General features: G+C 36.2%; 1 protein-coding gene across 8 annotated transcripts in view; it reads left to right on the top strand.

Annotated features, from left to right (window-relative positions):
* The window catches only part of LOC135134963 (uncharacterized), a 193850-nt gene that overhangs the window by 139384 nt on the left and 29021 nt on the right, over window positions 1-25445 (top strand). For all 8 annotated transcript variants that reach the window (XM_064063877.1, XM_064063878.1, XM_064063876.1 and 5 more), the window contains one exon: window positions 19097-19340. In XM_064063877.1, the coding sequence (XP_063919947.1) occupies window positions 19097-19340 (244 nt within the window). The remainder of the gene's footprint in view (window positions 1-19096; window positions 19341-25445) is intronic.

Raw genomic sequence — 25445 nt, 5'->3', positions numbered from 1 at the left:
AACTAAAATTAATTTCAAGCATCTCTAATCCCTTGGCTTTAAGACTGATTAATACTTATATCATTGTAAAGAGTTTACTAAATATTAGTCATAGTTAATTACAGAAACAAAAAGAAAAAAATTGAAACCCACCTTTTGTATTTAATTAATTACAAAGATTTTTATATAAATCGTTACGTCACTAGCATAGAAAATAAAAAAACACATTTTACATTGATACCTATGTACTGTGTTAATACTCTTAACGACGAAAAAAAAAGACTATCTTTATTAAAATTGTATAAAATACTTCAAATACAGTTGCTCAGTTTAACCGTTTTGCAATAGTAAAATTGAAAATTTTTTGATTCTCACTTTCAAAGTTATCGTCATCGTTATCAGTGATTTTTAAATAAAAAAAAAATACATTTAAGAAAAGTGTCAAAATAATAATAACTTTGAGAGTATCAGCATAGAATATTCGTTTTACTTTCGTAGTTTTTTTTTTTGTTTTATCGACATTCGATACTTCGTGAAATATGCAAAAGTAGGTGTCCCATTTCCGTCTGTCTGTCATTTGTCGTCTCTTGGCGATTTTTATTAAAGAAGTAATCTCCCAAATTAGTGGAAATTTTAGGTTTATTTTCGAAATATCGTGTAGATGGTAAAACTCTTAACAAAAATTTGTCTGATCATTTCAATTTTTGTAAAAGAACTTCAGAATTGTATAGTAATTAAATTTGGAAACTACTACACCGACTTATATGAAATCTTTATATAGCCAATTAAAAAATGTGAGAATCCAGTAATGTTGCGACGGCCTATATTTAATAATAGTAAACACAATCGAAGTTAAATCATGTATGGATGTTCTCCGGTTAGTTATATGTTTCAAATATATTCTCATTTTAACTTCCAGGGAGTGTCATAAAACCAAGACCAATTTTTGTGGTATGTTTTAAAGAATCAAGTGCCAATTGAAATTATTTACAATTGTACCGATGAATGAATTTTAAGCGCAAACTCACGATATCCGCTTCAATTCTAATCCAATTCTGCGTGTGTACATTTTAAAATTAAATAAATCGTATTTGTTTAAAAACTTAAGTACATATTTAATTACATAACAGAAAATTCGTCTGTAAGATCTCAAATACGGAGGAAATTTATGTTTAAACACAAAATTTGAGAAACTCGTCCTCGCTGAGTATAAGAAATCTTTTTTTACCTGTATCTTTAAAAAGCAGTAATAAAAGATTCAAACTCTCTTGTGAATTGCATAATGTTTCTTTTGTTTTATAATGTAAAGTTTATTGGACGTATGATGAATAAAAAATGATTTTTTATTGTGATTTCTCATAAGGGACTCTAGGGAAATGTCTTTAATTATACCAAATCAATTTTTAAATCAATATTGTTTTTATTAGTTTATTTAGAAAAAATGCTGCTATGCAAATTTGGATCGGATGATTTTTAAATTTTTGCTGAGGATAAAAATAAAGGTCAAACAGTTGTCAATTTTATTTAGGTATGTCTTTAAACTGCGAATAATTTTTGAAATTTAGTGCCCCTAAGTTAAATGTATCACTAGGTTTTCAGATTTTACTTACTTATATGGTTCTTCAGGTAAAAATCTAGCATTTTTACGTTGTCTTTTAAGGCAAGGAATAGATATTTAATTACTGATAACTATCCTGACGGACAGGTCGTTTACTAAAATACAGATTGCATCTAAACTGGCATGTTTTAACTTCAACAAGTATAAACTCAGACAACGCCCTAAAGAAAACGCTCTATCAGTTCCCTTCTTCCGATATGATTATTTTTAAGGCAACATTTTAGCTTGTCTTTATTTGAGTGCACCTGCTTTGGCACCACTCAAAGGAATCATAAGCTTTAAAGCTCAGGATTATCATAACTGTCCACATTCTCGGGATCAGTGGTTTAGAAATTTAAATATTTTTCGCTCTTTAGCAGAACTGCAAATATGCAGCCATTAGACCAGCTCGTCCCTCAGAACATAAAATGCTAATATCCGAACCCTTTTAGGGCGAGCTTGATGTTTGATGTTTGACTTGGCGTAAAATGAAATATATGTATATTGACCGGAACTTTTTTGTCAGGCGCAGTGGTTTGAACTTTCTCTAATAATAAACAAGTTCGTGAACTTAGAATTTGGTTTAATATCGCTAAAATTTTACAAATCACGGTTCTCCGTTTCCGTTTGTCTGTCGTTTGTGTGGTCTGCTAGAAATACTGTGAAAAAAAAACTTGACACAAATCAGGTCACTCTTGCTAGGGCAAGGGTAGTTTTGTCCGAATTCTTTACAACATTTTTTTCCTTCAAGTGAAGTTCTGATTTTTGAATGGTTAGTTCTTTGTACTATAAAATCGTGCATCCAATTTATGATAACGTAGAATGGTCTTATAAAAATGCCTACTTCGTTGATTACAAACTATTGTTAAAAATAGCTATTCTAAAACCAATAAAAACACACCATTTACTTTATTAATTAAAACCAAAATTACGTTCTTTACTCTAACAAACAAAAGATTACTAATTAAAACGTGCTCGTAAATTATGGATTGAATTCTATAAAGTTGATAATTAACTTCAACAAAGTCGTTAGGACTGGCAAAATTTATTTGTGTGGGATATTATTTTAGGGACAAATTTCCAGTTGTTGCAATAAACATCGATATATTTTTAAAATAGTAGGAATTCGAATTTTTATTCCATTTTTTAACAGAGAGTAATAAATCAAATAACTTGAAAAGCAGTAATTCAACTTCTCAAAATGATTTTAAAAATATGTAACGAATGTTGAAATGTTTGTTCTTTGATGAAAATTAAACTTCAATTTTTTCTGTTATTTTACTTAGCAATTGAAAGTTATGCACGATTATTTTAATTTTTAATTTTCTGTAAAAAACATCTTTTAAATTGCTTCTAAAATGTGTTCCATCTAAAAAAGTGTAATCTCTTGGAGCTTTTTGATAAATTGTTTTCTGGATTTATTTTCAAATTGGACACATTCATTATTTTTGTACATATAATGAGTGTTCCATACTTCCGAATGGCCACCTTTATATCTTTTTATGTTGTATTACTTTATTTCATTATGCCATAGTTGTAGATCTCACTGCATATGTACTTCACCAATTTTTGAGTGAAGCATTTCGTATTATATTTAGAAAAAAATTTCCAACATCATGTAGGTTACAGAATTGTATAATAAAAATGTGGATACGGATTATTAAAGTTAAAACTTATTTATTACTTATTGAAATTGATAATTGTTTACTTCAGTGCTTTGAATGCTACTTATTGGATTGGAAAATATAAAGTGTGAAATTACTGGCAACAATGTTCAATTTTTGTCAGATTTTCTAACCTTACATTAAAGACAACTTAACCTAATATGGTAAATTTCATTTTTCATTAGGGCTATTTGCATATACGAAATTGGTTGCTAACCAAATTACTAGACGTACATGGCCTACTTTTGTCTAAAAACAATGAATTTGCAGTTGTGTCAGTGTAACCAAATTGTGACGTTTTAAAAATTTGTGTTGTTATTTTAAAAAGGAAATCATGATCAATGGAGATTTTTTTTTCAAAGGGTACATGCCACTTTCAGTTTATATTTCGACACGAAAACATTTTTTTACCTTGTTGTTTCTAATTTATTTTATTGTTGCAAATTATCTGCATCAATTATACGCACGAAGCGGTCAAAAAGTGCTTCCCCGGTATGATCCTAGCACGTATTGTGTCGGGAAGAGCCCCCCATAATCAGACGTTTCCGAGCATCGCGACCAAGCGCAGTGAACGATTTTAGTCCATATTCAGCGTCAACTTATTCAGTGCGCGTACAGCACTGCAGCTGTCACTAGCTGGTACACTACACCAGAAAATAATGTTTTGATTACTACTTGTGATTTGTTCACGAGCATATCAATCAAGGGTTCGTGCCTTACAGTCGTAGAAAAATCCACATTAACCCGACGACAGCAGAAATGGCAGGGGTATGTATTATTTTTTCAAAATTTGCTCCAATTTTTTAATGTCACGTTATTCTTATGATGTTGTTTATTGATTTATTGTGACAGTGTTTCGTTTTTATTCCTCATTCGGCCATGAGGGTAGTATTGATTCATTCGGGATGAACTAATTCTTCTTTAGTAGTGTATCGAAATCCGATTCGAAGTCAGGATTAACCTACAACATCAAGGGGCCCTAGATGGTTTTTCGTTTTTTGTCACCCCTCAGGGAGTCACGCAACATGTTTTTGCGCTATGAGATCATGTTTGCTTTAAATTCGCAAAATTTTTTGCATTTCGTGTAAACAAATAATGATTTAATGGCACATTAATTCAGCGGTGCACCACAGAAGGATGATTAATTTTTCTAATCTCTGCGTAGCTTTCACTTATTAGTTACACACGTGAATAGACCAAATATTTAGTGAAAAGCTTTCTAAAATAAGCGTAAAACTAATAAAAATAACGTTTGTTAAATTCTTATGGTGACTTTCCTTGTAGCAACTTTTGGTAACCCAAATTTTCGCGTAGTGTGTACACTTCATGGTAACAATAAAATTAAATTTCTTATCAAGAATTGTTATGGTTTACCGTATATGGAATTGCAAATGGGGACACCTTTAATGTTGGCAGTAAATGTTTTAGCCACATGCAAATTATTCATTTAGTGCATATTTGGAAGCATCGGGTGTATTTATTACTGATTTGTGACTTAATTATTTTTTATCAAAATATTAATATTGGTGTTATAGAATAGCATTTATAATACTTACTTATCGGATGAAGTTCATAACCTTATCGTTTTTTGGATTATTCAATTATGGGTTTATTGGTACTGAAGTCCGCTGTATTATAACACAATAACTTGGATGTTATCAATTCCGGAAAGTAAGCTAATTTGTCTATGTCGGTGCATTTTTTTTTTAATTCTAAGAAATATATTTTTTCTTAATTGATTCTGAAATGCGAAGTTATTGTATGTATTAATTTCCAGTCACCTACTTTGTAATTAGCAGACAATAATAATAGTAAATAATGCGAAAAATTGTTCAAAATTAGTACTGTTACGATTGACGGGCGTATAATAAATCGGGCGTTGGTGAAACTCAAATATTTATTTCTTTAGCTCGAATTACAACACTATCTATTGCAACGAATATGTACAGAAATTAATCCGGCGCTCTTGACTGTCTTCACTGACTGAATGAATCCATTACCTACGGTCGCCTCTATTTAAACCCATAGTCTCTGATCGAGATCCTTCACGAACATCCATCGCGACTCCGCTTCGAGACTCCCCTGGACGCCGCTTCGAGACGCTCCAGACCTGTCTTTATGCGCCCGCCTCTCGGCCGTCAACAGCGATGATTCACCCATCAGCGCCGTGCGTACGTCCAGAAGGCTCTCGACCGCCATAGGCGTCGTACTGGGGCGGCGTAAGGGTGTATTTCGTAACACTGCCCCCCTCTTCAAATCCGATCGTCCCGATCGGAAGCATCTTCGTTGTTTCCTTCGTACCGTTTTAGTCGATCGAGATGAACGATCTTCATCTTCGTCTTTGGTCCACGTTGGATCCGATAAACTACGTCATTTATTCTAGTGACGATAGTGTATGGACCTTCCCAATCAGGAGCCAGTTTTGGGCAACGTCCCTTCTTCCGTCGGGGGTTATACAGCCACACTAAGTCATCTTCCTGGAATCCGCCACAGTTGGCCTTCACATCATAACGGGTCTTCATTCGGTCACTGGCAATCTTGATCCGGCCCCTCACTAGTTCATGCACGTTGACCAACTTCTCTTTCAGTTCGTCCACGTAGTCACGTACCTCCATTGGTTCTTCGGATGGCAATCCAAAGACTAAGTCACAGGGCAGCCGCAGTTCCTTCCCAAATACAACGTGAGCAGGTGTTTGGCCCGTGGTGTCGTGGATAGCTGCGCGGTAGGCCAGCAGGAATAGTGGAAGGTGCTGGTCCCAATCCCTTTGGTGCTCTTCTACCACTTTCGAAAGGTGTTGCTCCATAGTCCGATTGAACCTTTCCACCATGCCGTCGGACTGTGGGTGTAGTGGCGTTGTCCTTGTCTTACGTATTCCCAGTAGCTGCATCACTCTTTGGAAGACGTTGGATTCGAAATTGCGTCCCTGGTCTGAGTGAAGTTCCAAGGGGACGCCAAACCTACTGATCCAACTGTCAACCAGTACTTTCGCGACCGTGACGGCTTCCTGATTTGGAATGGCATAGGCATCTGGCCACTTGCTGAAGTAGTCGCTAGCCACCAGGATAAACTTGTTGCCGTCGTTTGTTACAGGGAACGGACCGGCCACATCAATGGCGATTCTTTCGAAAGGTGCCCCAACATTATATTTCTTCATCTTTCCCCTCGCCCTGGTATGAGGACCTTGGCTGGCCGCACACGTCGTACACTTGCGACACCAACTTTCGACGTCGTCACGATAGCCTACCCAATAAAACCTCTCCCGGATTTTCGACAAAGTCTTGTTCACTCCGAAGTGGGCTCCAGATGTTCCGGCATGAACTTCCTCTAAGACCTTGGAAACCTTTACCTTGGGGAGTACCAGCATCGTCTTAGAGGTACGCCCATCAGGACTCTCCCACTTCCGCTTCAAGAGCCCATTTTCCATGACCAAGGAATCCCATTGGGCCCATAACGCCTTCAAACTGGGAGATTGGTCGGACAATTCTGCCCAGCCGGGTCGTTCGACTCCTTCCTCCTTCCACTTTAGTATTGGTCCGATTATGTCGTCTGCTTCTTGCTCACGCTTTAACCGCGCCGTTGTCCATTCTTCATCTTGCTCAAAAATCGTCCGACGAACGGGCAGGTTCCCTTCTTCTGCGTCGATCCTGTCGCAGTGCTTGCACTCTCCACACGGACGTCTTGACAAAGCGTCAGCGTTGTTGTGAAGTCGACCCGCTCGGTGTTTGATCCTAAAGTGGTACTGCTGTAGTCGTTCCAGCCAACGCGCTACTTGGCCCTCGGGATTCTTTATCCGCAGTAGCCACGAGAGGGCAGCGTGGTCGGTCCTGATCAGAAACTCCTGTCCGTATAGATACTTGTGGAAGTGGTTGACGGCTTTAACAATGGCTAGCAGTTCCTTCCTTGTGGCACAGTAATTTCTCTCTGGTTTGGAATGTAATTTGCTAAAATATTCGATAACCCTTTCCTCCCCATCTTGTATCTGCGACAATACGGCCCCAACTCCCGAGTTACTCGCATCGGTATCGAGGACGAACATTCCTTTGTCCCTGGGGTAAGCCAAAATGGGGCTGGTGCACAAAGTCGTCTTCAGTCTCTTAAAGGCCATCTCACATGTACTGCTCCACTTGAAAGTCGCCTTCTGCTCCGTCAGTTGGTGTAACGGTGCTGCGATGTCGGCATACCCTTCTACAAATCGTCGGTAATATGTGCAGAGTCCCAAGAAGCTTCGTAGTTCATGCTTGTCTCTTGGTATGGGCCAATCCCGGATAGCAAGAACTTTCGTCGGGTTGGTTTCTATTCCTTTCTCCGACACGATATGGCCCAGGAACTCGACTCGTTTCTGGAAGAGCGAGCATTTCTTGGGATTCAGTTTCAAACGAGCGTTTTCCATTCGTTCTAGCACCTCCTCGAGATTCTTCAGATGGTCGTCAAACGTTTTGCCCATAATCATGACGTCGTCGAGGTATACCAGACAGGTCTTCCATGTCAATCCTTTTAGCACCATCTCCATCAGCCGCTCGAATGTTGCTGGCGCATTACATAATCCGAAGGGCATAACGGTGAAGTGATAGAGGCCACTTCCGGTGGAGAACGCAGTCTTTTCTTTGTCGTCCGGGTGCAAGCCTACTTGCCAGTAGCCACTCTTCAAGTCCAAGGTCGAAAACCACGCCGAGCCGGATAAGGTCGTCAAGGTATCGTCTATTCGAGGAAGGGGGTAACTGTCTTTCTTCGTGACGTCGTTCAGTTTCCTGTAATCGACGCAAAATCGGGTAGTCCCGTCCTTCTTGGTAACCAAGACTACTGGAGATGACCACGCGCTGTTGGATTCTTCAATTACCCCATCTCTCAACATGTTGTCCACGAGTCTTGTAGCTTCTTCTTGTTTGGCTAGGGGTAGTCTTCGAGGAGCCTGACGGATCGGTTGCGTGTCACCAGTGTTTATTCGGTGTTCTACGATGTTGGTCTTCCCGAATGGTTCCTCCTCTGAGGCGAAGACATTACGGTGCCTACGAATGAGTCCTTTGGCCAGTTTTCTCTCACGAGCAGACAGCTGGTCCCAGTTGACCTCCAAGCCTTTGGTATCCCCGTCCTTAGACTCATTCTCAACGTCTTCTTCCTCGCAGTTCAACACTCGGGCGACTGGCTCACACATTCCAATAATCTCCCCTTTTCTAATATTGACTGCATTGGGAAACACGTTTGCCACACGTATGGGTATGTCACGGTCGGTTTTGACCAGGGTGCTCGCGATCAGGAGCTTGTGGGTCGAGTCACTTGCCGGCTGCACCATCCCCAAACTGTATCCGGGGTTTGTCTCTACTCTGGCGGGAACGATGACTTCTGCATTACCATCTACCTTCGTTGTCTGACAGACCACTAGTCTGACCGTTGCAGCTTCCACATTCGGACGTCCCAGCACAAATTCTTCGGCTCCAAAACGCAGAATTTTCTGTTCTGGATCGATCATTAAACCATACCGGCTGATTAGGTCCATTCCCAGAATGAAATCGTCAGCGATTTCCGCCACCAGAACTTCATGCCTTATTCGGAGTCGACCGAGTTCTACATTCACCACCGCTGTACCCAGAACCGGTGTTGTTTCTCCCGTGACCGTCTTCACATTCGTGGCGGTACATACTGATTTAATCTGACAATTTTGTAACCTGGATCTGCGTGCAAGGGACACTTCGGCTCCTGTGTCGATGATGATCTTCGATTCCCGTCCATTGATTTTTCCGCTGATTGTCGGACTGTCGACGCTCCCCGCGATACTTCTAACCATTATAGTAGTTGGGGCTTCTCTTTTAGCAGCCAGTACGCGCCCCGAGGTACCGACTGCCTTTAGTTTTCCTGCTCGTGATGTAGAGGAGGTCGCGGCTGCGATCTCCTCATCGGCGCTGGCGATCTAACACGGCAATCCCTCCTAACATGCCCTTGACGCCCACACCTGTAACATTCTAGGCGCCCTCCATGTTGTCTAGAACTGCCCGTCTTGATTTCGGCAATTATTTCGCGGGCGAGTTTCTCAAAGTTCTCGCTCATTTTGTCGAGACTCTCTTGAATAGGGTTTACTTCACCCTCAACTCCAATGCCTCGTATCTTAACGTTGGAACGAGGTGAGCTGTTGTATGTGGCGTCCACTTCTAACGCTCGAATCAGCGCCTCGGATGGTTTCTTGAACCCAGAGATTTGCAGGACTCTTCTTACCTCACTATCTCTTACGCCGTTTACGAAGGTTTCTGCTGCCAGTCTGTCTTGGAAGTCTTGCGGAGCTTCAGGATAGGCGAGGTGTACCAAGCGTTTAACATCAGCCGCAAACTCCTGAAGAGATTCACTACTCTTCTGAATCCTAGATTTAAGCTGCGCTACGAAAACTTGCCGGAGGTGTTCATCTCCAAATCTGAGTTCAAGGGCGGTCGTCAAGGCGGTATAGTCCTTCTGGTTCTCTTCTGATAATGTCTGTAGAATCTCCAGGGCCGCACCTCGTAGTGCTACTACCAAAGCGGTCGCTTTCTGTTGGTCATTCCAGCTATTCGACAAGGCCGCAGCTTCAAATTGCTTCTTATAAGTAGTCCACGACGTCTGCCCATCGAAAATAGGGGGTTGAACTCTCACCGGACTGAATTCTGCAGGGGTCGTAATTGTAGGCCGTGGTGTTTGCAACCTTTCTTCGAGCTCCTTGATCTTGTTTTCCATTTCATTTCTCACCTCGTCCACTTCATTTCGCATGACTTGGAGGATTTCACTTCGGCTGTTCAAAAGTGTAGTTTGCATAGCTTTTAGATTTTCTTCCATTATTCTTCGATCTTTTTTTCTACTTTCTTCCATTATTCTTTGATTTTCTTCCATTATTCTTCGATTGTCTTCCATTATTCTGCGATCTTCTTTTCTACTTTCTTCCATTATTCTTTGATTTTCTTCCATTATTCTGCGATCTTTTTTTCTATTTTCTTCCATTATTCTTTGATTTTCTTCCATTATTCTGCGATCTTCTTTTCTATTTTCTTCCATTATTCTTTGATTTTCGCTCAACATTTTCATCATTTTGGTCAGTTGTTCCTCCATGTTGGCTGTTTGCGCTCTTGTGGTAGTCGGCATAAAATTTTCTTCTAGAAACTTCTAGAGTCTTGACGGACGTCGCGCGAGAGAATTTTCTCGAAAGTTCACTTTGTTCCGGTCTCCCCTAGTAGCACCAACACAAATTCGGATCCCGATTTATTTCACAATTAATCCCACTCCTGACACCAGTGTTACGCTTGACGGGCGTATAATAAATCGGGCGTTGGTGAAACTCAAATATTTATTTCTTTAGCTCGAATTACAACACTATCTATTGCAACGAATATGTACAGAAATTAATCCGGCGCTCTTGACTGTCTTCACTGACTGAATGAATCCATTACCTACGGTCGCCTCTATTTAAACCCATAGTCTCTGATCGAGATCCTTCACGAACATCCATCGCGACTCCGCTTCGAGACTCCCCTGGACGCCGCTTCGAGACGCTCCAGACCTGTCTTTATGCGCCCGCCTCTCGGCCGTCAACAGCGATGATTCACCCATCAGCGCCGTGCGTACGTCCAGAAGGCTCTCGACCGCCATAGGCGTCGTACTGGGGCGGCGTAAGGGTGTATTTCGTAACAGTACCTTTCTATGACACGCCATACCACTCAAGTTAGTATTTTATAAAAAATATAGCGTGATCGCCGTTGATTTTAGGTTAAAGAAAGAACTCAACAATGCTTTTAATGTTCTCGTCACGCCACAAAATTATCTTTTTTTTTTTTCAATAACATTCTATTGTTACTTGCTAAGACCAAATAGGTTTCATACATGGATTTTTTACCAGTTTACTTACCTTTTGAAGTTGACATAATTGTGTTTACGAAATATATGTTTATTCCAACTTTGACCTCGATGACTAGACCTCGGAACTTAACGTGAGTCACTCTGTATATGTTAATCAGGTGTTACCAGGACGTTTAAAATTTAAACTCCCTTGCGAAAAAAAAATGTCAAACTACAGTCAAATAAACCCAGGTTCTTGGATAAATAATAAAAGTTGATTCTGCTATTCACCTATATACAGGGTGCTGATAGAAAATATAGCCCATCAAAATTTAACTTTTATTTTCAATGTTTCATCATATTGTAATTCACCACTTAGTGTTGGATACATGAAATCAATTAGATTTAGACATTTTTAAATGATTTTTCCCGAACTTAAGACTCGTGAACTTAATAATGTACGGTTGAGTTGGTGCGCCATTTTTTCAGCACCCTGTATATATATTGATATACATATTAAAACAAAATATATTACTGAATTTTGGGAAAATTTCATTAATTACCTTTAATTTCAAAAATAGAAGTATGTATATTATAAAAAAAATAGCGGTGGTTTTATAAAATGATCCTTTTATGTATGCTAACACTTATAGATAGAATAAACAAACACAAATTGTAAAAAAAAACCCTTGATAATTGAATTTTTTTAATATTTTTCCAATTTTCAGCACCAAAAAACCTATTAAAACCACTAAATATATTCCAGACATTTGACTAACGCACACCTGTTTTATTCAAGCACAGGTAAAAAATATATAACAATATAAATTTCGAATGATGTTTAGTTTACAAAATTTTTAAATGACGTCATTAAGTTTTTCCAAGGGATGAATGAATTCTGATTAGCCATTTGTCGTAAAGCGTATGGGTGTATTAAGTAATAAAACTGTACATATTTTTCTGGAGGAATTACTTGGCAAAATTTTAAGATGATATCACCACATTTTAGCTGGGGATGATCAATTAAATAATACATAAAATTTCACGGTAGTCGGTTAAGCAGTTGCGGAGATTATTTGTCCTAGCAGGCGATGGACAAACGGAAACGGGAAACCACTCTAGTCTTTTGCTCGCCACTCGCTGCGGTTTCTGCGTGGGATTTTCAATACATTTTCATTATTAACAGACTTATGGAAAATTTTAAATATAAGCTGTCTAACATGAAACTTAAAACATGTTTAAAGTGGAAAATTTGCATTATTGCAAAGCCCATATTTTCTTGTACCATTTTAACCATGTTTTAAGTGTCTTGTAAAAAGATGCCTATGTATATTAAGAAAAAAAAAAGGCAAAATATAAACCCCGCCCACGCGCCCTATCTCAATTCTGATGATTTTTTTTATTCGTCGTAAGCCGAGGGGTGGAGCTTAATTGTAAAATTCTTATTTTTCTATGAGAAGTTACCATGTAAAATGTGTTCTTAAGTAATCGTGTTATATTTAACAGTTTATCATAATTTTTTTTTTTAATTTTAGTGAAATTTTTGCATAACGTCTTTGAAAACCAACATCTCAGTTATTTATCGAAATTTCGGAACGCGGTTTTCAACACAGTTTTCAGTTTACGACTTTCCAGAAAAAAATTGTTGTCGACTTTTTTTGTTGGATTTTATAATTTTTACTGTACTTCGCTTCTAACAAATAGTCTACAATATATCTGGTATGATTTCTAAGATTTTGTTACATTTAAAAGTTGATAACAATAAGTGTGTTTATAATGGAAATAGTGCATTCTGGAAATGAAACGTAAACATCTTTGAATTCAGGTATTGTACCATTAGTTAGCAGCATTTAAACATTCTATTGACCAAAAGATATAAGAAAAAAAGACTACTCTTTTTTTGAGATAGAATCCAAGTTTTATTACAATTATTCTGTTGGTATTTGTGTTTGAATATTGCGGTATAGTCTGGTATAGATGGTTTCAAAGTCGACCAAATTCAAGGCTGTAACAAATTATAGTGTACCTTCATTTATTTTTTGGGTAGTTTTAATCTAATAGCTATAGTAGAAACCAGGCAATAGTGAACATTGACTTTTTATTTCCACAAGTATTTATTGGAAGCCCTCAATAAACCGCTTAGGATTATGGTAACTTTCCGACTCCTTGTCTGAAAGGAACAAAGGTTATTGTTATCATAATAGTCGTTGGATTCGTAAAACCCTTTATCCTTTTGGCACGCTACTCAAAAGCAGGCAAGCGTAGTAAATCGTCACTATTATAACCCTGCACAGTTTATTAACGGGCTTCCAATAAACACTTTGAAAACAGAAAGTCAATGTTCACTAATTCCTGGTCTCTACTATAAATGCTCAATTATTGGAAACAAATATTAGTAATCACTGACCTGACCAGACCTGACCTGACCTGACCTTACCGTAACTGTCAAACTAAACAAGGACCGCATTGGTGTTGACAGCATCATTATTTTAGAAATAAATTTCAGGGCCTACTAAAGGATTTTTTTTCGATCATATGGTACATTTTGTACCGAAAAAACTTTGGTTTCAACGGAAAATTGTTTCGTTTACATCTTCCGATGTCACCGATTATATCAATCACGAATACCAGAATTAATGAAAATTTCACAGTTTGGTTTATTTCGTCAGCTTTTTTGCTGTAGCAGTCCAATGATAATTTTATTGACTTCTGTAGTGCATTTGCCATTTAATGATTTTCTCACGTCCTTATAATTTTTATAGTGAAATTTTTGTTTGTTGATAGGCAGTGTCAGAAGTCATATTTTGATTATAATTTAACGCTATTAAAATAGAGCAATGCACAACAAATTTATAACGAAAAAAGCAAAATTTGGCACACAGTGCTCAATTTATGATCAGGTGTACCTGTATTTTAATTAATTTCGTAAGTTCACCTGTGAGAGTGTTAACTGTAAAGAAGCGTTGCCTATGTATGTACTGTTTTTTATATATTGAACGACCACAAACAGTATATCGTTTATGATAAAATCTATATCGTATATCACATATCATAATTTTTTTATCTATGTGGTGTTGCCCTCCATTCTATGGTACTCCCACGTGCAGGCACTATCAACGGTACGCCTTGTCGAAAATTTCCGTTTCCACTTAAAACATAAAACAAACGTGGAAATTGTAAGTTTTACTGTTAATTGGTCTCATTAGCGCTCATTCCGAACACACATGACGCCAGACCCTATCCCATAACACGAAACTTCACTTAATATGGGCAAACTTCCCGATTACTAACCCTTCTCTAAACTAACGCAATATCAGTGCAGACAGTGCAAAGGGCGCCAGACAAACATTTATTAGCCGATCAATAAACCCGGCAACACGGCGACCGACGTAACACAGGAGGATCCAAGACCAAATGAACGGATCTCGTGTACTCGTTACGTCAAAGTGACGTTCTTCCTGACTTCTTGACACCGCTGGGCTCTTTTTAACGTTTCATTAATTACGCCCTTCCCACGAATCGAAAGGGTAACGTTCTTGAACTTCCTTTCCTCTTCCTCGCAGCTCTTTTTATTTTTAGGGTGGCGTCGTTCGTGACAGTTCACGTTCTTTTATTTTATTAAGGTCGTGATGGTGTCCTTTATCGTTTCCCGGGGGACCGTGAAAACACTGATTGTTCTATTTTTGTTCGGTTTCGAAATTACTTGGGTTGCAGCAAATGCATTTTGGTTGGGTTCGAGTTATTTTGGGAGGAGTGTGTTAAGTTTGTTTCGGGGATGCTTAAAGTTACGGTTGAGCTCTGTTTTGTGTAGAACATACTTGTGTCGTTATGGCATGTTGTGTATATAATTGATTCTGGGTTCATTAGAATTTAAATTGAATTGAAACTATCGCGGTTAAGTCATTTATTTGAGTACAACGAAGTACCCAACCTATAAATTAACGCCCAAGGATTGGCTTCCTTACATAAATAGGAATTTGTCATCAATAAACTGGGGGGTTCGTTTTATATGACGTGTTCTACTAAATTAAGTATTTATGGTTGCGCTGATATCAGTAGCAGGTATTTTGTCCTGGAATTGCAGTTTAAAATATTAAAATGGGTTATTTATTATTTATTGTCTTCTAGACGTGGACTATTTTTATTTGCCATTTTCTTGAATAGAGTCAAAGAAGAAGTACCTGAAATAACTTCTGATTGTATTTTTCAAATAACGGAAAATTGTTTTTTTTATTTCCTCGGTTTTTGGATACCTCAATTTGCACGATTGTGAAAAGCAACCGAAGCTCGTGACAGATGTTTTTTAGATCCGAAAGATGTGTTGTTAGTGAGGGGAAAGTGCTATTTGAAAATTGACAATGAAAGCAACTGCGTTCTACTAATTATGTTTAATGCGTTAAGGTTAGTGACTGCTAATATTAAACTAAACTGAGCTTCATATCTTGGATTTACGCCGAAGGTTCTGAGCTAATTTCTTTAGAAACTTATTTAGGACTGGCTGTGATTAATACACATATCATAAGTTTATCATCACATTTCTTTCCAATAAACATTATCTCTCTATCATTTTACCGGGATTTTACCTTCTACTGGACAGTGCAATTTTTGGAGTAAAGGCTTGTTTAAAAATGGAAAAAACTGTCAACACACTTGCAGCGTAACCAATTTTCGAAGAAATTGCGGTGTTGGTGAATTTTTGTTTTTGGAATAACATATAATTTTATTTCATTTTTCCTGTGGTGTATTTTACCACTTCAGTTTAAATCAAATGCGTAATTGCACAAATGGATACTCATTTGCTACATGTTTAGCATAAGAAACAAACTAGGGACGACGGAAGGCATGTTCAGCATTGTTAATTAAAATAATAGCGTGTTGAAGTAAAGAGTCTCTTCCATCACGACTTGCATTTGAATTGATTGAGACTTATTTGTGTAACTTGACGTCTAAAGAAGACAACAAGTATATTTAGACATGAAAATACAAAATAGTGTGCCTTGTAATGGTTATTTTCAGGTTTTTAGAAGGCTATATAATTGTAGGGATATAAAAGTACTTCCCAATCGATTAATTTTAATTTTTTCTAATTTTATGGCTCAACTTTATCTCTATTGACATTTATAAATAAATAAATCACTTTACGAACATTTCAAAATACTTGTTCTGCATTGATAACAAACATATATTTGTTTTTAAGAGATTGTGCCGTATTCATGGTCTTTTAAAGTTCTTCCATTTTTAGCTTGTATCACTATTTTTTGTCTTCCTAATTAAAGTGAAAGCATTTAAGTATGTTAATGTTACTGTATTAAAAAATGTCCACAGTGATATATATAGACAGTGAGATAAACCAGTTTTGATTTAATCAATGGTAGGTATATATGTACGATTTAATTAATTTTTACTTCGCGAGAATAAGCTAAGGGATAATTGTAGTAAGGTCCATCCAGTAAATGGCTACTTTCATGTTGTCTTGAAGTTTCATGCCCCTAGAGTAAGAAGAAATGCGTTCCCTGTTTCCGTTTGTGTTTGAAATGTAAATTTTATAAAATAACATAATTGTATTTGTGGCTTATAAATCCGCCTTGATTTTTAAAATTGCATAATAACATTTCACACAGGGTTTAAACACGTCACTCCATTGAGAATACATGTTATTGTTATTATTAGTATTACACGGCGCCCTACTCAAACTGATATGTGTCCTTGATAAAATGGTGATGATATCATCACAAAATTTTGTTATGGGAAAACCTGCTTTTTCTTTACTCATATTTTAAATACTCTGCAGATACCTTTATTTTAACTTAACTATCATTTTTATTATTTTCGGAAGATGCTGAATTTTTTACTGTACTTCAGAGGCAGGGAAAGTTTTGTTTAAATAACGTTAAACCAATTTTTACTGTAATTGAGTCCATCGGACGAGTGGCTACTTTCAAGTTTTTTCTACGTTTTGCGACTCTAAGAGTACGAGAAATAGGTCCCCCGTTTCCGTCTGTTCGGATTTTTATTAGATAGACAATCTTCGAAACTACTGTAGTATTGTCAAATTTTATATGTGTACTAGGAATATTATGTAGATAAAACGTAAACCAAAATTTGGCTAATCCCCACCGACAATAGGCTGACGTCATTTCCAGAATTTACATTTGTAAATATTATTTAAATGTTATAAAATAAGATACTTTTGCACTTGTGCTTTATGAATCCGTGTTGAGTTTTTACCCTTGGCATCCAGATAAAAATCAAAATTGTGTAACAACAATTTACTTTAAAATTGGATAACCGAATATTGTGTGAATCTGCTTAATTAATTAATGAATCCTCCCATCTGCGTTGAGGAAACAAAATCAATGAAATTTCAATTTCTTTTAAGCCCAGATGCATATAATCTTAACTTTCTCATAGTCGAATTTTTTCGAAGTACATACATATGCGCATTCGAATTTAAGCATGTACTGAGAAACTGGGAATAGTTACATTTTCCCTATTTTGTTTTTTATTTCAAATGAGATTGATTTTGTAAAATCGTGCTGCGAGAACGTCATCAAATTTTGAAGAAGGTGAACAAATAAATTGTGATAAAAGCTACGGTAAAACTTACGTAGTACGTCCAGTAGTTTCGGAGATCACTTGTCTAATAAAATCATTAACAGACGGAAACGGGAGACCCATTTTTTATATTCTAGGAGCAACGGAACGTCCGGAGAACGTAAAATTTGCCATTCGTCACATGGACCCCGGTATACAACAATTTCTAAGATTGCGCTTGAGAACCAATTAAACAAATTTTCAAATAGCTTTCGAAATATAGTGAAATCAAAAGCGAAACCTTTTTCTAACGCGAATATTCGTATTATATACACTGGTTCGCCAAAAAACCTATTGATTTATTTTATTAATGAATAATTCATTGTCGATACAGGATGTACAAATTAGCTAAAAAAAGACAAATGCAAAATTAAATTTAATTTAAGAAAGTAACAGAAATAGTGCGAGATTTCAAGTGGCCGTTTTTTTGGCGGTCAGTATGCAATAGAAATAACATTTTTATATTAATCTGTGCAAAATTTTAAGGCGCTTTTTGAAATCGAGAATTTAACGAATTGGCAATATGTCACGCCACTCAGTACATTATATTTATTTTTTATCAAGCACTGTTTTTTTTTGTGTCCTAGCAACCATGATTAGTGATTACGTTTTTAACTTTTTTAACGAGTTTGTGTCGTAAAGAGATTACAATTATGACTAAGCGATGTGACTTTTACGCAAACTGTTTACCGAAATGTTATCTCTTTGAAGAAGTTGGTAAACAAGAGACGAACTGCGTTGTCTGAAAGTGTTTTACTGTAACTCTAAAAGTCGTAATCTTTAATGACATTAGAAAGTTTTGTCAAGTCAAGGTTCTCTTTTTACAATGGACCTAATAATTCTGCTGTGTCTCTTTATTGCGTCTCCTGCCCATATCGAACTAGGAAGTAATTTTTTAACATGTAATTATTACCTATTCACTTTTCGTATAAAGAAAACTGGAAGGTGCTAAGTAAAAACATTAGTGTGCCGGAATATAACTTTCTACGTGTTTGTTTATTTCGTCTATTATTTACACACACTCTGACCATGACCTTGCTTTTTAAATCCACTTTGTAAGTCATCATCACATTTGATGAGCAGCCACATTCAACATTAGAGACATTAGTTTACGCTTGAACGTTGTTCCATGTGTTTTTATCTCCTCAATGGATTTATTCCGTACCGACATTATTTTAATAGCCAATTATTACCAAGACCATCTACAGCCAGTGCTCTCGTAAGGTGTTCTCTTACAAGCGTGGATGTAACGCTAACCGTATCAATTTGTTGCATCGTCGCTTCGTTGAATCTAGATTTAAATAGGAAAGTAGTTTTATAACGAAACAACATTTTTTACAACCGCTGGAAAATCCATTCGGAACACAACGCCCTGTTTGCACAATAAAGTAAATATGACTTGTTTGTTCTACTATAATCGCGCATGTTATCAAAACCACCTGCTCGAATCATAACAGTGTTTTGTTCTTACAGACAAAGACTGGAAAGTGTTTTGTCCAAAAGCAAAAGTCAGAGCACCTTCGGGGATGAAAGCGAGTCGACAAATCGTAAAGGAACTTCGATTAGAAGATCTCAGACCCAATCAGCCATGCCTCGGGCAATTGAAGAAATCCAGGCGAAGCTGCAGCAGAGCGGCGAGTCCGGTTGGCGGAAGAGAGTACAGCAAAACAACAATTCCAACGATGAATTGAGGCTCTTGAATATGAATCGGTACAATGTGAGTATTTTAAGCGCGTACTCCGGAATTCTAGTATCAACAAACACGGCTTGTTTGAATACTGAATAAGCGATGTCATACCGTGTTTGTGGATTATTTAGGGTGATACGGGATATGCAGGGGCGGCTTCAGGCGAAAGACTGCTTAGCGGCAGGGTTATCTGGTTCAGTTGGCAAGAAAAAGTAAACAATATTGACTTTGAAGTCGGTGTTGTGGGGAAACGTCAGCTTAAGCCAATACTCAGGTTTACGTTTGGGGCGTAGCAGAGATCGCGTGGTGATAAGGCTAATTCAGAACACCCTAAGACCTAGCACAATTTAACACACAATGTTTTCCGTTCGTGTGGGTTAGTGTTCAAATTTGATATTTATTTCTTGAATTTTCATTTCATACTTCATTAAAATTGCATTTTTCTGTTGTTTGTCAACATATTTTGGAATATTTTTGAAATTGTCTGTAACTTTCATGCATTACTGACTAAATTAAAAAAATAACTTCATTTTTTGATGGTTGAAATATTTTTGAAATTATCACCGAACGAGATTTTACTCGACGCTTAAACTTTAATAGTGTATTATGTAGCAAGTTTTATAAACGCCTCTTTAGTCATGACCAAGTTTATTTTAAACACCAGCGGAAAGAGTGTTTAAAAAACGAGTTTGCTGTTAATTGTTATTTGTTGTTATTTATTCGACTTTTTATTTTAAATTAGGAAAAATATATAAAATTGCTAAACCGCTCATTACACCTTTTTCATTTTACATTAAAAACGAATAGAAAAAAAACAGTGCGCTGAATACTCGGAGAGCAACAAAAACACGATCAAAGACACCCATGGATTTTTGAAGATTTGTTTTATACAGTTTTCGTCGTGCCGGGTTACCATCAGTTCGAAAGCTTTCAAAAATCCATGGCTGTCTTTGACCGTGTTTTTATTGCCCTGTCGGTGTAAGTGCACTTTTATTCAAGTTTTATACTTTAATTGACCTTGAACGCTGTTACAGTCGCCAAAATGTGAACTCACGAAACGCGTGCTCAATGCTTCAGTTCTGTGTGCGTCGAAGATTCGTATATATTTTTTTTTGTGTGGAAGTACATTTTTTTTAAAGTCTCAATTTAAAAAAAAATGTGCGTCACAACATAGTGATAATAACTGGTGTTCAAGTCATCAAGTTGGCGTTGCTTTTTTGATAGAAGAAAACGTAGCGAAAAACGCACGCGTTTTTTTATTTTAATTTATCCTATTGTGTAGAATTGACATTTTCGCGTTGTCAGTTGTCATTGATTAAATTTTAGGTTTATTGTAGACACACTGGACAATGTTTACAAAAAATGAAGGCTTGATGATTTTTTTCCGTTAAACACCCGATATTACTAACTTTGGATACATAATTAGCCCCGCCCACTCACCCTGTTTCCTTTTTAGAGATTGAATTTATCGGATCTGAACGAAATGAATGATCTTATACTGAACGGAAATAAAATTAGTCGTTAGAATGAGAAGAGGGGGGGGGCGGATAGTATTTGCTAAGATAAGACTGATTTTGGCAAATGACATACCTTTCAAGAAAAGAGAGGGCGGGTGGGCGGGCTTAGTATTTGATAAGATAAGACTGATTTTGGCACATTTGACATTCTCGGCCAATTTTCAACTATATCCGAAAATTAATTGAAGACATTTCCTTGCAGTCTTGGATATCCAGAAGTTATTTTCGGCTTCGTTTCTTCGGACATTTCTACTGTTTTTCCAAAATTGCTAATTGAACGTTTAAAATTTGTTTATTTGAGACAATAGAGAAGTCAGGACAGGTCAGGTCAGGTGCATGAAATAAGAAATAAGTTTTATAGCAAATACTGTAACTAAAAAAAGCTTGGGGCTTTTTTTAGTTTTTTCACATCCAAGATTCTATTATTAGTTTCCTCTCCCACTCGACAGAAGAACATAATTAGCCCCGCCCACCCACCCTGTCTCCTTTTCAGTAATTGGTTTTATCTGATCTGAATGATAGAATAATCTTATACCGAACGGAAATAAAATTAGCCGTTAGAATGAGAAGAGGGGGGGAGCTAGTATTTGCCAAGATACGACTGATTTTGGCAAATGACATACGTTTGAAGAAAATAGAGGGCGGGTGGGCGGGGCTAGTATTGTAAGATAAGCCTGATTTTGGCAAATGACATACCTTCCAAGAAAAGAGAGGGCGGGAGGGCGGGGCTCGTACTTGCTAAGATCAACTGATTTTGGTAAATGACAAGGCCTCTTAAAAGAAAGTAGATGGTGGGTGGGCGGGCTTAGTATTTGATAAGATAAGACCGATTTTGTCACTTTTGACATTTTCGACCATTTTTCAATCATGTCCGAAAATTAGTTGAAGACATTTTCTTGCAGATTTTAGATTTCAATATTATTTTCCAGTCCCATTCGACAGAAAAACATAATTAGCCCCACCCACCCACCCTGTCTCATTTTCAGTGATTGATTTTATCCGATCTGAATGATACAATGGTCTTATACTGAACGGAAATAAAATTAGTCGTTAGAATGAGAAGAGGGGGGTGGGCGGGGCTCGTACTTCCTAAGATAAGACTGATTTTGGTACATGACATACCCTCTAAGAAAGTGCCATTTTGTTTCTTCAGAAATTCCTATCGCTTTTCCAAAATTGTTAATTGAAATGTAGCAGTTTTTACAGTTTCGTCAAAGTAGCTCGATATAAAAATTTTGTACGTGGAAAAAAATGACATTATTATTAATTTTTGTTTCACAAATTAGAATTACTTTAAGAATGTACTTTGTGGTTTTTATATATTCACAGAAACGTTTAAAATTTGTTTATTTGAGACGATAGAGAAGTCAGGACAAGTTAGGTCCCGTTAAGTCAAGTTAGGTCAGGTGCATGAAATAAGAAATAAATTTTAGAGCCAATAGTATAACAACAAAAGTTACGATTGGCGCTTTTTTTTACTTTTTTCACATCCTAGATTCCATTATTAGTTTCCAATTCCACTCGACAGAAGAACATAATTAGCCCCGCCCACCCACCCTGTCTCCTTTTCAGTAATTGGTTTTATGTGATCTGAATGATAGAATGATCTTATACTGAACGGAAATAAAATTAGTCGTTAAATTACGATGATATACAATACTTAGATATTTATTTCATTTTCAATTGATAAAAAAATTAGGCTATATAGAAAAAAATTAAAATTGCGACAATTCCAACATATACTGAAATTACTTAAAATTATGTTCAACTATGGAGAGAAACTTAATTTGTTAAAGTTGAAAACCCTGTTTAATTTTAAAATTCAGAATCAACGTTTCCAAGTAATCCAATATTCTTGATATTTTTTGGTTCATAAAAAACCGCAGGAGGTTATTTTTAACATCTGTGTGGCAATATTTAATGGATAGATAAGGCAAAGTATGCGGTTTGTTGTAATATAGGTATATCAATAAAAATGTATCGTGGTACACATTGTGTTTATAGAAAGATTCTAAAGTTCTATACTTTTCAAATGGCTACATTGTATTTTTTTTCACGGAAAACACTAGTATTTAATTTTTTTTGTGAAATATTTTCTGTATTGAAAGTTCGTAGTGTTTACGATTTTTCAGTGTTTTTTAACAGATTTGGAAAGTATTTTTAATTTTTTTTATTAGCACTTGTTATTCTACCATTCAATTTTATTAATACGGCAATAAAATAAAAAATGAAGCACATATTTTGTTTATCTATCTATTAGATAAGGTAACAGAGTTGTTAAAAATGACCATGTTGCGATATTTTTCAACCTATGTATTATTCAAATATTTCAATAAATTTGGAACAACTAGGCAACATTGCAACTGAATTTTGAAAATAAAATATGCTTCTTTGGTCTTAACTTTTTTCTATCTTTAGTAATTATTAAGATAATTGATTCAACCTGTATATAAAGTACGTGTTTGACGTGTTTTTTGTTTTTTGAAGTATAGTTGCAAAGTTCGTAATGCCAATAATTTCGTAAGATTTAAAAAGATGATTTGTGTCATGTTTTTCTCCGGCCGGTACTTGGTAAAAGTAGGCTTACGTAACACAGAAGAACAAAGAATTAAAAATTGAATTTGGCGGTTCCACATCTCAGAAGCTGATCCGGAAGATTTTGTTTATTTTGTTTATTACTCACTGGATTTTTCCCACTAAAATGTGTATGCCCTATCTTTAAGTAGTGTGAATCGATTACATCTTTACATTAGTAACCGTTTAACCGATTATATATGTTATCTGGGTCAATAAGCCGCACTTTTATAAATTAGGTAATAAAGCAATGAACATTGTTATCAGTTTCATGTGAGTGAGTCATAATGATACCTACGTATTTTCTCTGGTAAGAATGAAATTGATTCTGAAAAAACCTAAGACACTTGAGATATTTCAAAATAATTTTAAATGATTTAGGACATCGATATAATTCCATGGTATAACCAGACGACTTTATTTTATTATTTCAGGAATTTCATGACTATTATGCTTATCTTTCTAGCATATGGTTAGGGTACTATTTATTCAATTCTTTCGTTCTTCACGAGATGCACTATTTCTAAAAATAGGATAGTAAAATTTCGTTTCACTATATTTTAAGGTCGTAATGCATACCTTTTTACCCGAAAGAGTGCTACGGAATTTTAAAACATTATGATAAATGTGAAACATAAATTATTTTTCAGGTTGAGAATTTCCTAGGTATTTAATTTTAAACACCAACATTCTAACGGTGTGCACTTTCAAGTTCTAGAATGCAAGTTACAAATGAAGATGATTTCAAATGCCGTTTATATATTTTCTTAATGTAACTGTAAAAATACAATACTATTTATTAAATAAAAAATTAATTTGAAAAAAGCGTCGAATTTTGATAATTTTATCATTATAATACATAATTGATTATATGAAAATAAAGAAAAGTGTAATCTTTTGGGAAAAATTAATTATTGTGCTAATAATAAATATTTTAACACACATACTTTATATAGTCAAAAGTGATAGAAAGAAACGATTTGTGTGGTAGTATTGTTTACAATTAACTTAATTGTTGAATCGTTAAAAACGCCATAAAAGAAAGAAAATCTTACCCAATCTAACCTTGATCCAATCCCTCGCTGAACATGGTAGATCACTAATCATGGTGGTGATCTTGAAAATCTCAATTTTATGTGCTAAAAAATATGACTGTTTTCCTGCGGGCTGTAGGTAATAGGAAGTTTTTTTTTATGAATCGTGTTCACTTTGTATAACGTATTTAGTTAATTTGTGTAAACCATATGATTAAAAAAAATCCTAATCAAAGGAGATTGTGATCAGCGCACGTAGGTCACGACAAATATAGAACCGGTGTGCATTGAAGAAAATAGAATGAGTTCACAGCCTCTGATTATCTAAAATTTTGAATGGACGTTAAACATAGGGGCACAGTTTTTTTACATCCTGTCTCGAGCCGGCCCTGCAGACACATACCGTGTTTTGTTTTGATCAGGAGATGAACATTTTTTTAATGATGATAACGATATAAATAAGGTGTGGGTTTGTACAAGATAACGCCTCTACACTAGTGTATTAAATTGTGTATTGTGCCTGTTACCGCATCTCCGCTAATATGTGCTCCAGTGTTACCAGTGATAAAGAGATTTTCACTTCGTTCTTCAAGGTAGAACCACCTAATATTTTGGCGTGAATTTTTCCCTTGCAAAAACGCATGATTCATTTAATCGGTTGGTCATCTTGAAAACATATCCATGACCTGTTTGGTAATCGCCAGCTGATACGTGAGTAACGTTTGCTCTCTATGTCTAAAAAGAAACTGGATTGCTGTTACTTAATTTGGCGGCAGTTTTCTTCTCTGTTGGGTAATAATAAATATGCATGTTTCTTGTTGCAGTAGATATTTATTTTGATGATTGTGAAGTACGTGTGTTTGTTTTTAAACTAGAATATGTAAGCAGCGATGTTTTCACGTTTTATTGCTACTTTGTTATGATTATCCTATTCTGAATTGGTAGTATTTCCGTTTTCTTTTAAAGTTGTGAAAGCTAGCTGGGTTTAAGTATCGATTTCATTTGTGACG

Source organism: Zophobas morio, unplaced genomic scaffold (assembly GCF_036711695.1).
Source record: "Zophobas morio isolate AGI-343-1 ecotype UQ-CSIRO unplaced genomic scaffold, CSIRO_AGI_Zmor_V1 ptg000024l, whole genome shotgun sequence".
NCBI classification, from domain to species: domain Eukaryota; kingdom Metazoa; phylum Arthropoda; class Insecta; order Coleoptera; family Tenebrionidae; genus Zophobas; species Zophobas morio.
Note: the sequence above shows the minus strand (reverse complement) of the source record. Positions and strands in the feature narration are given on the sequence as shown.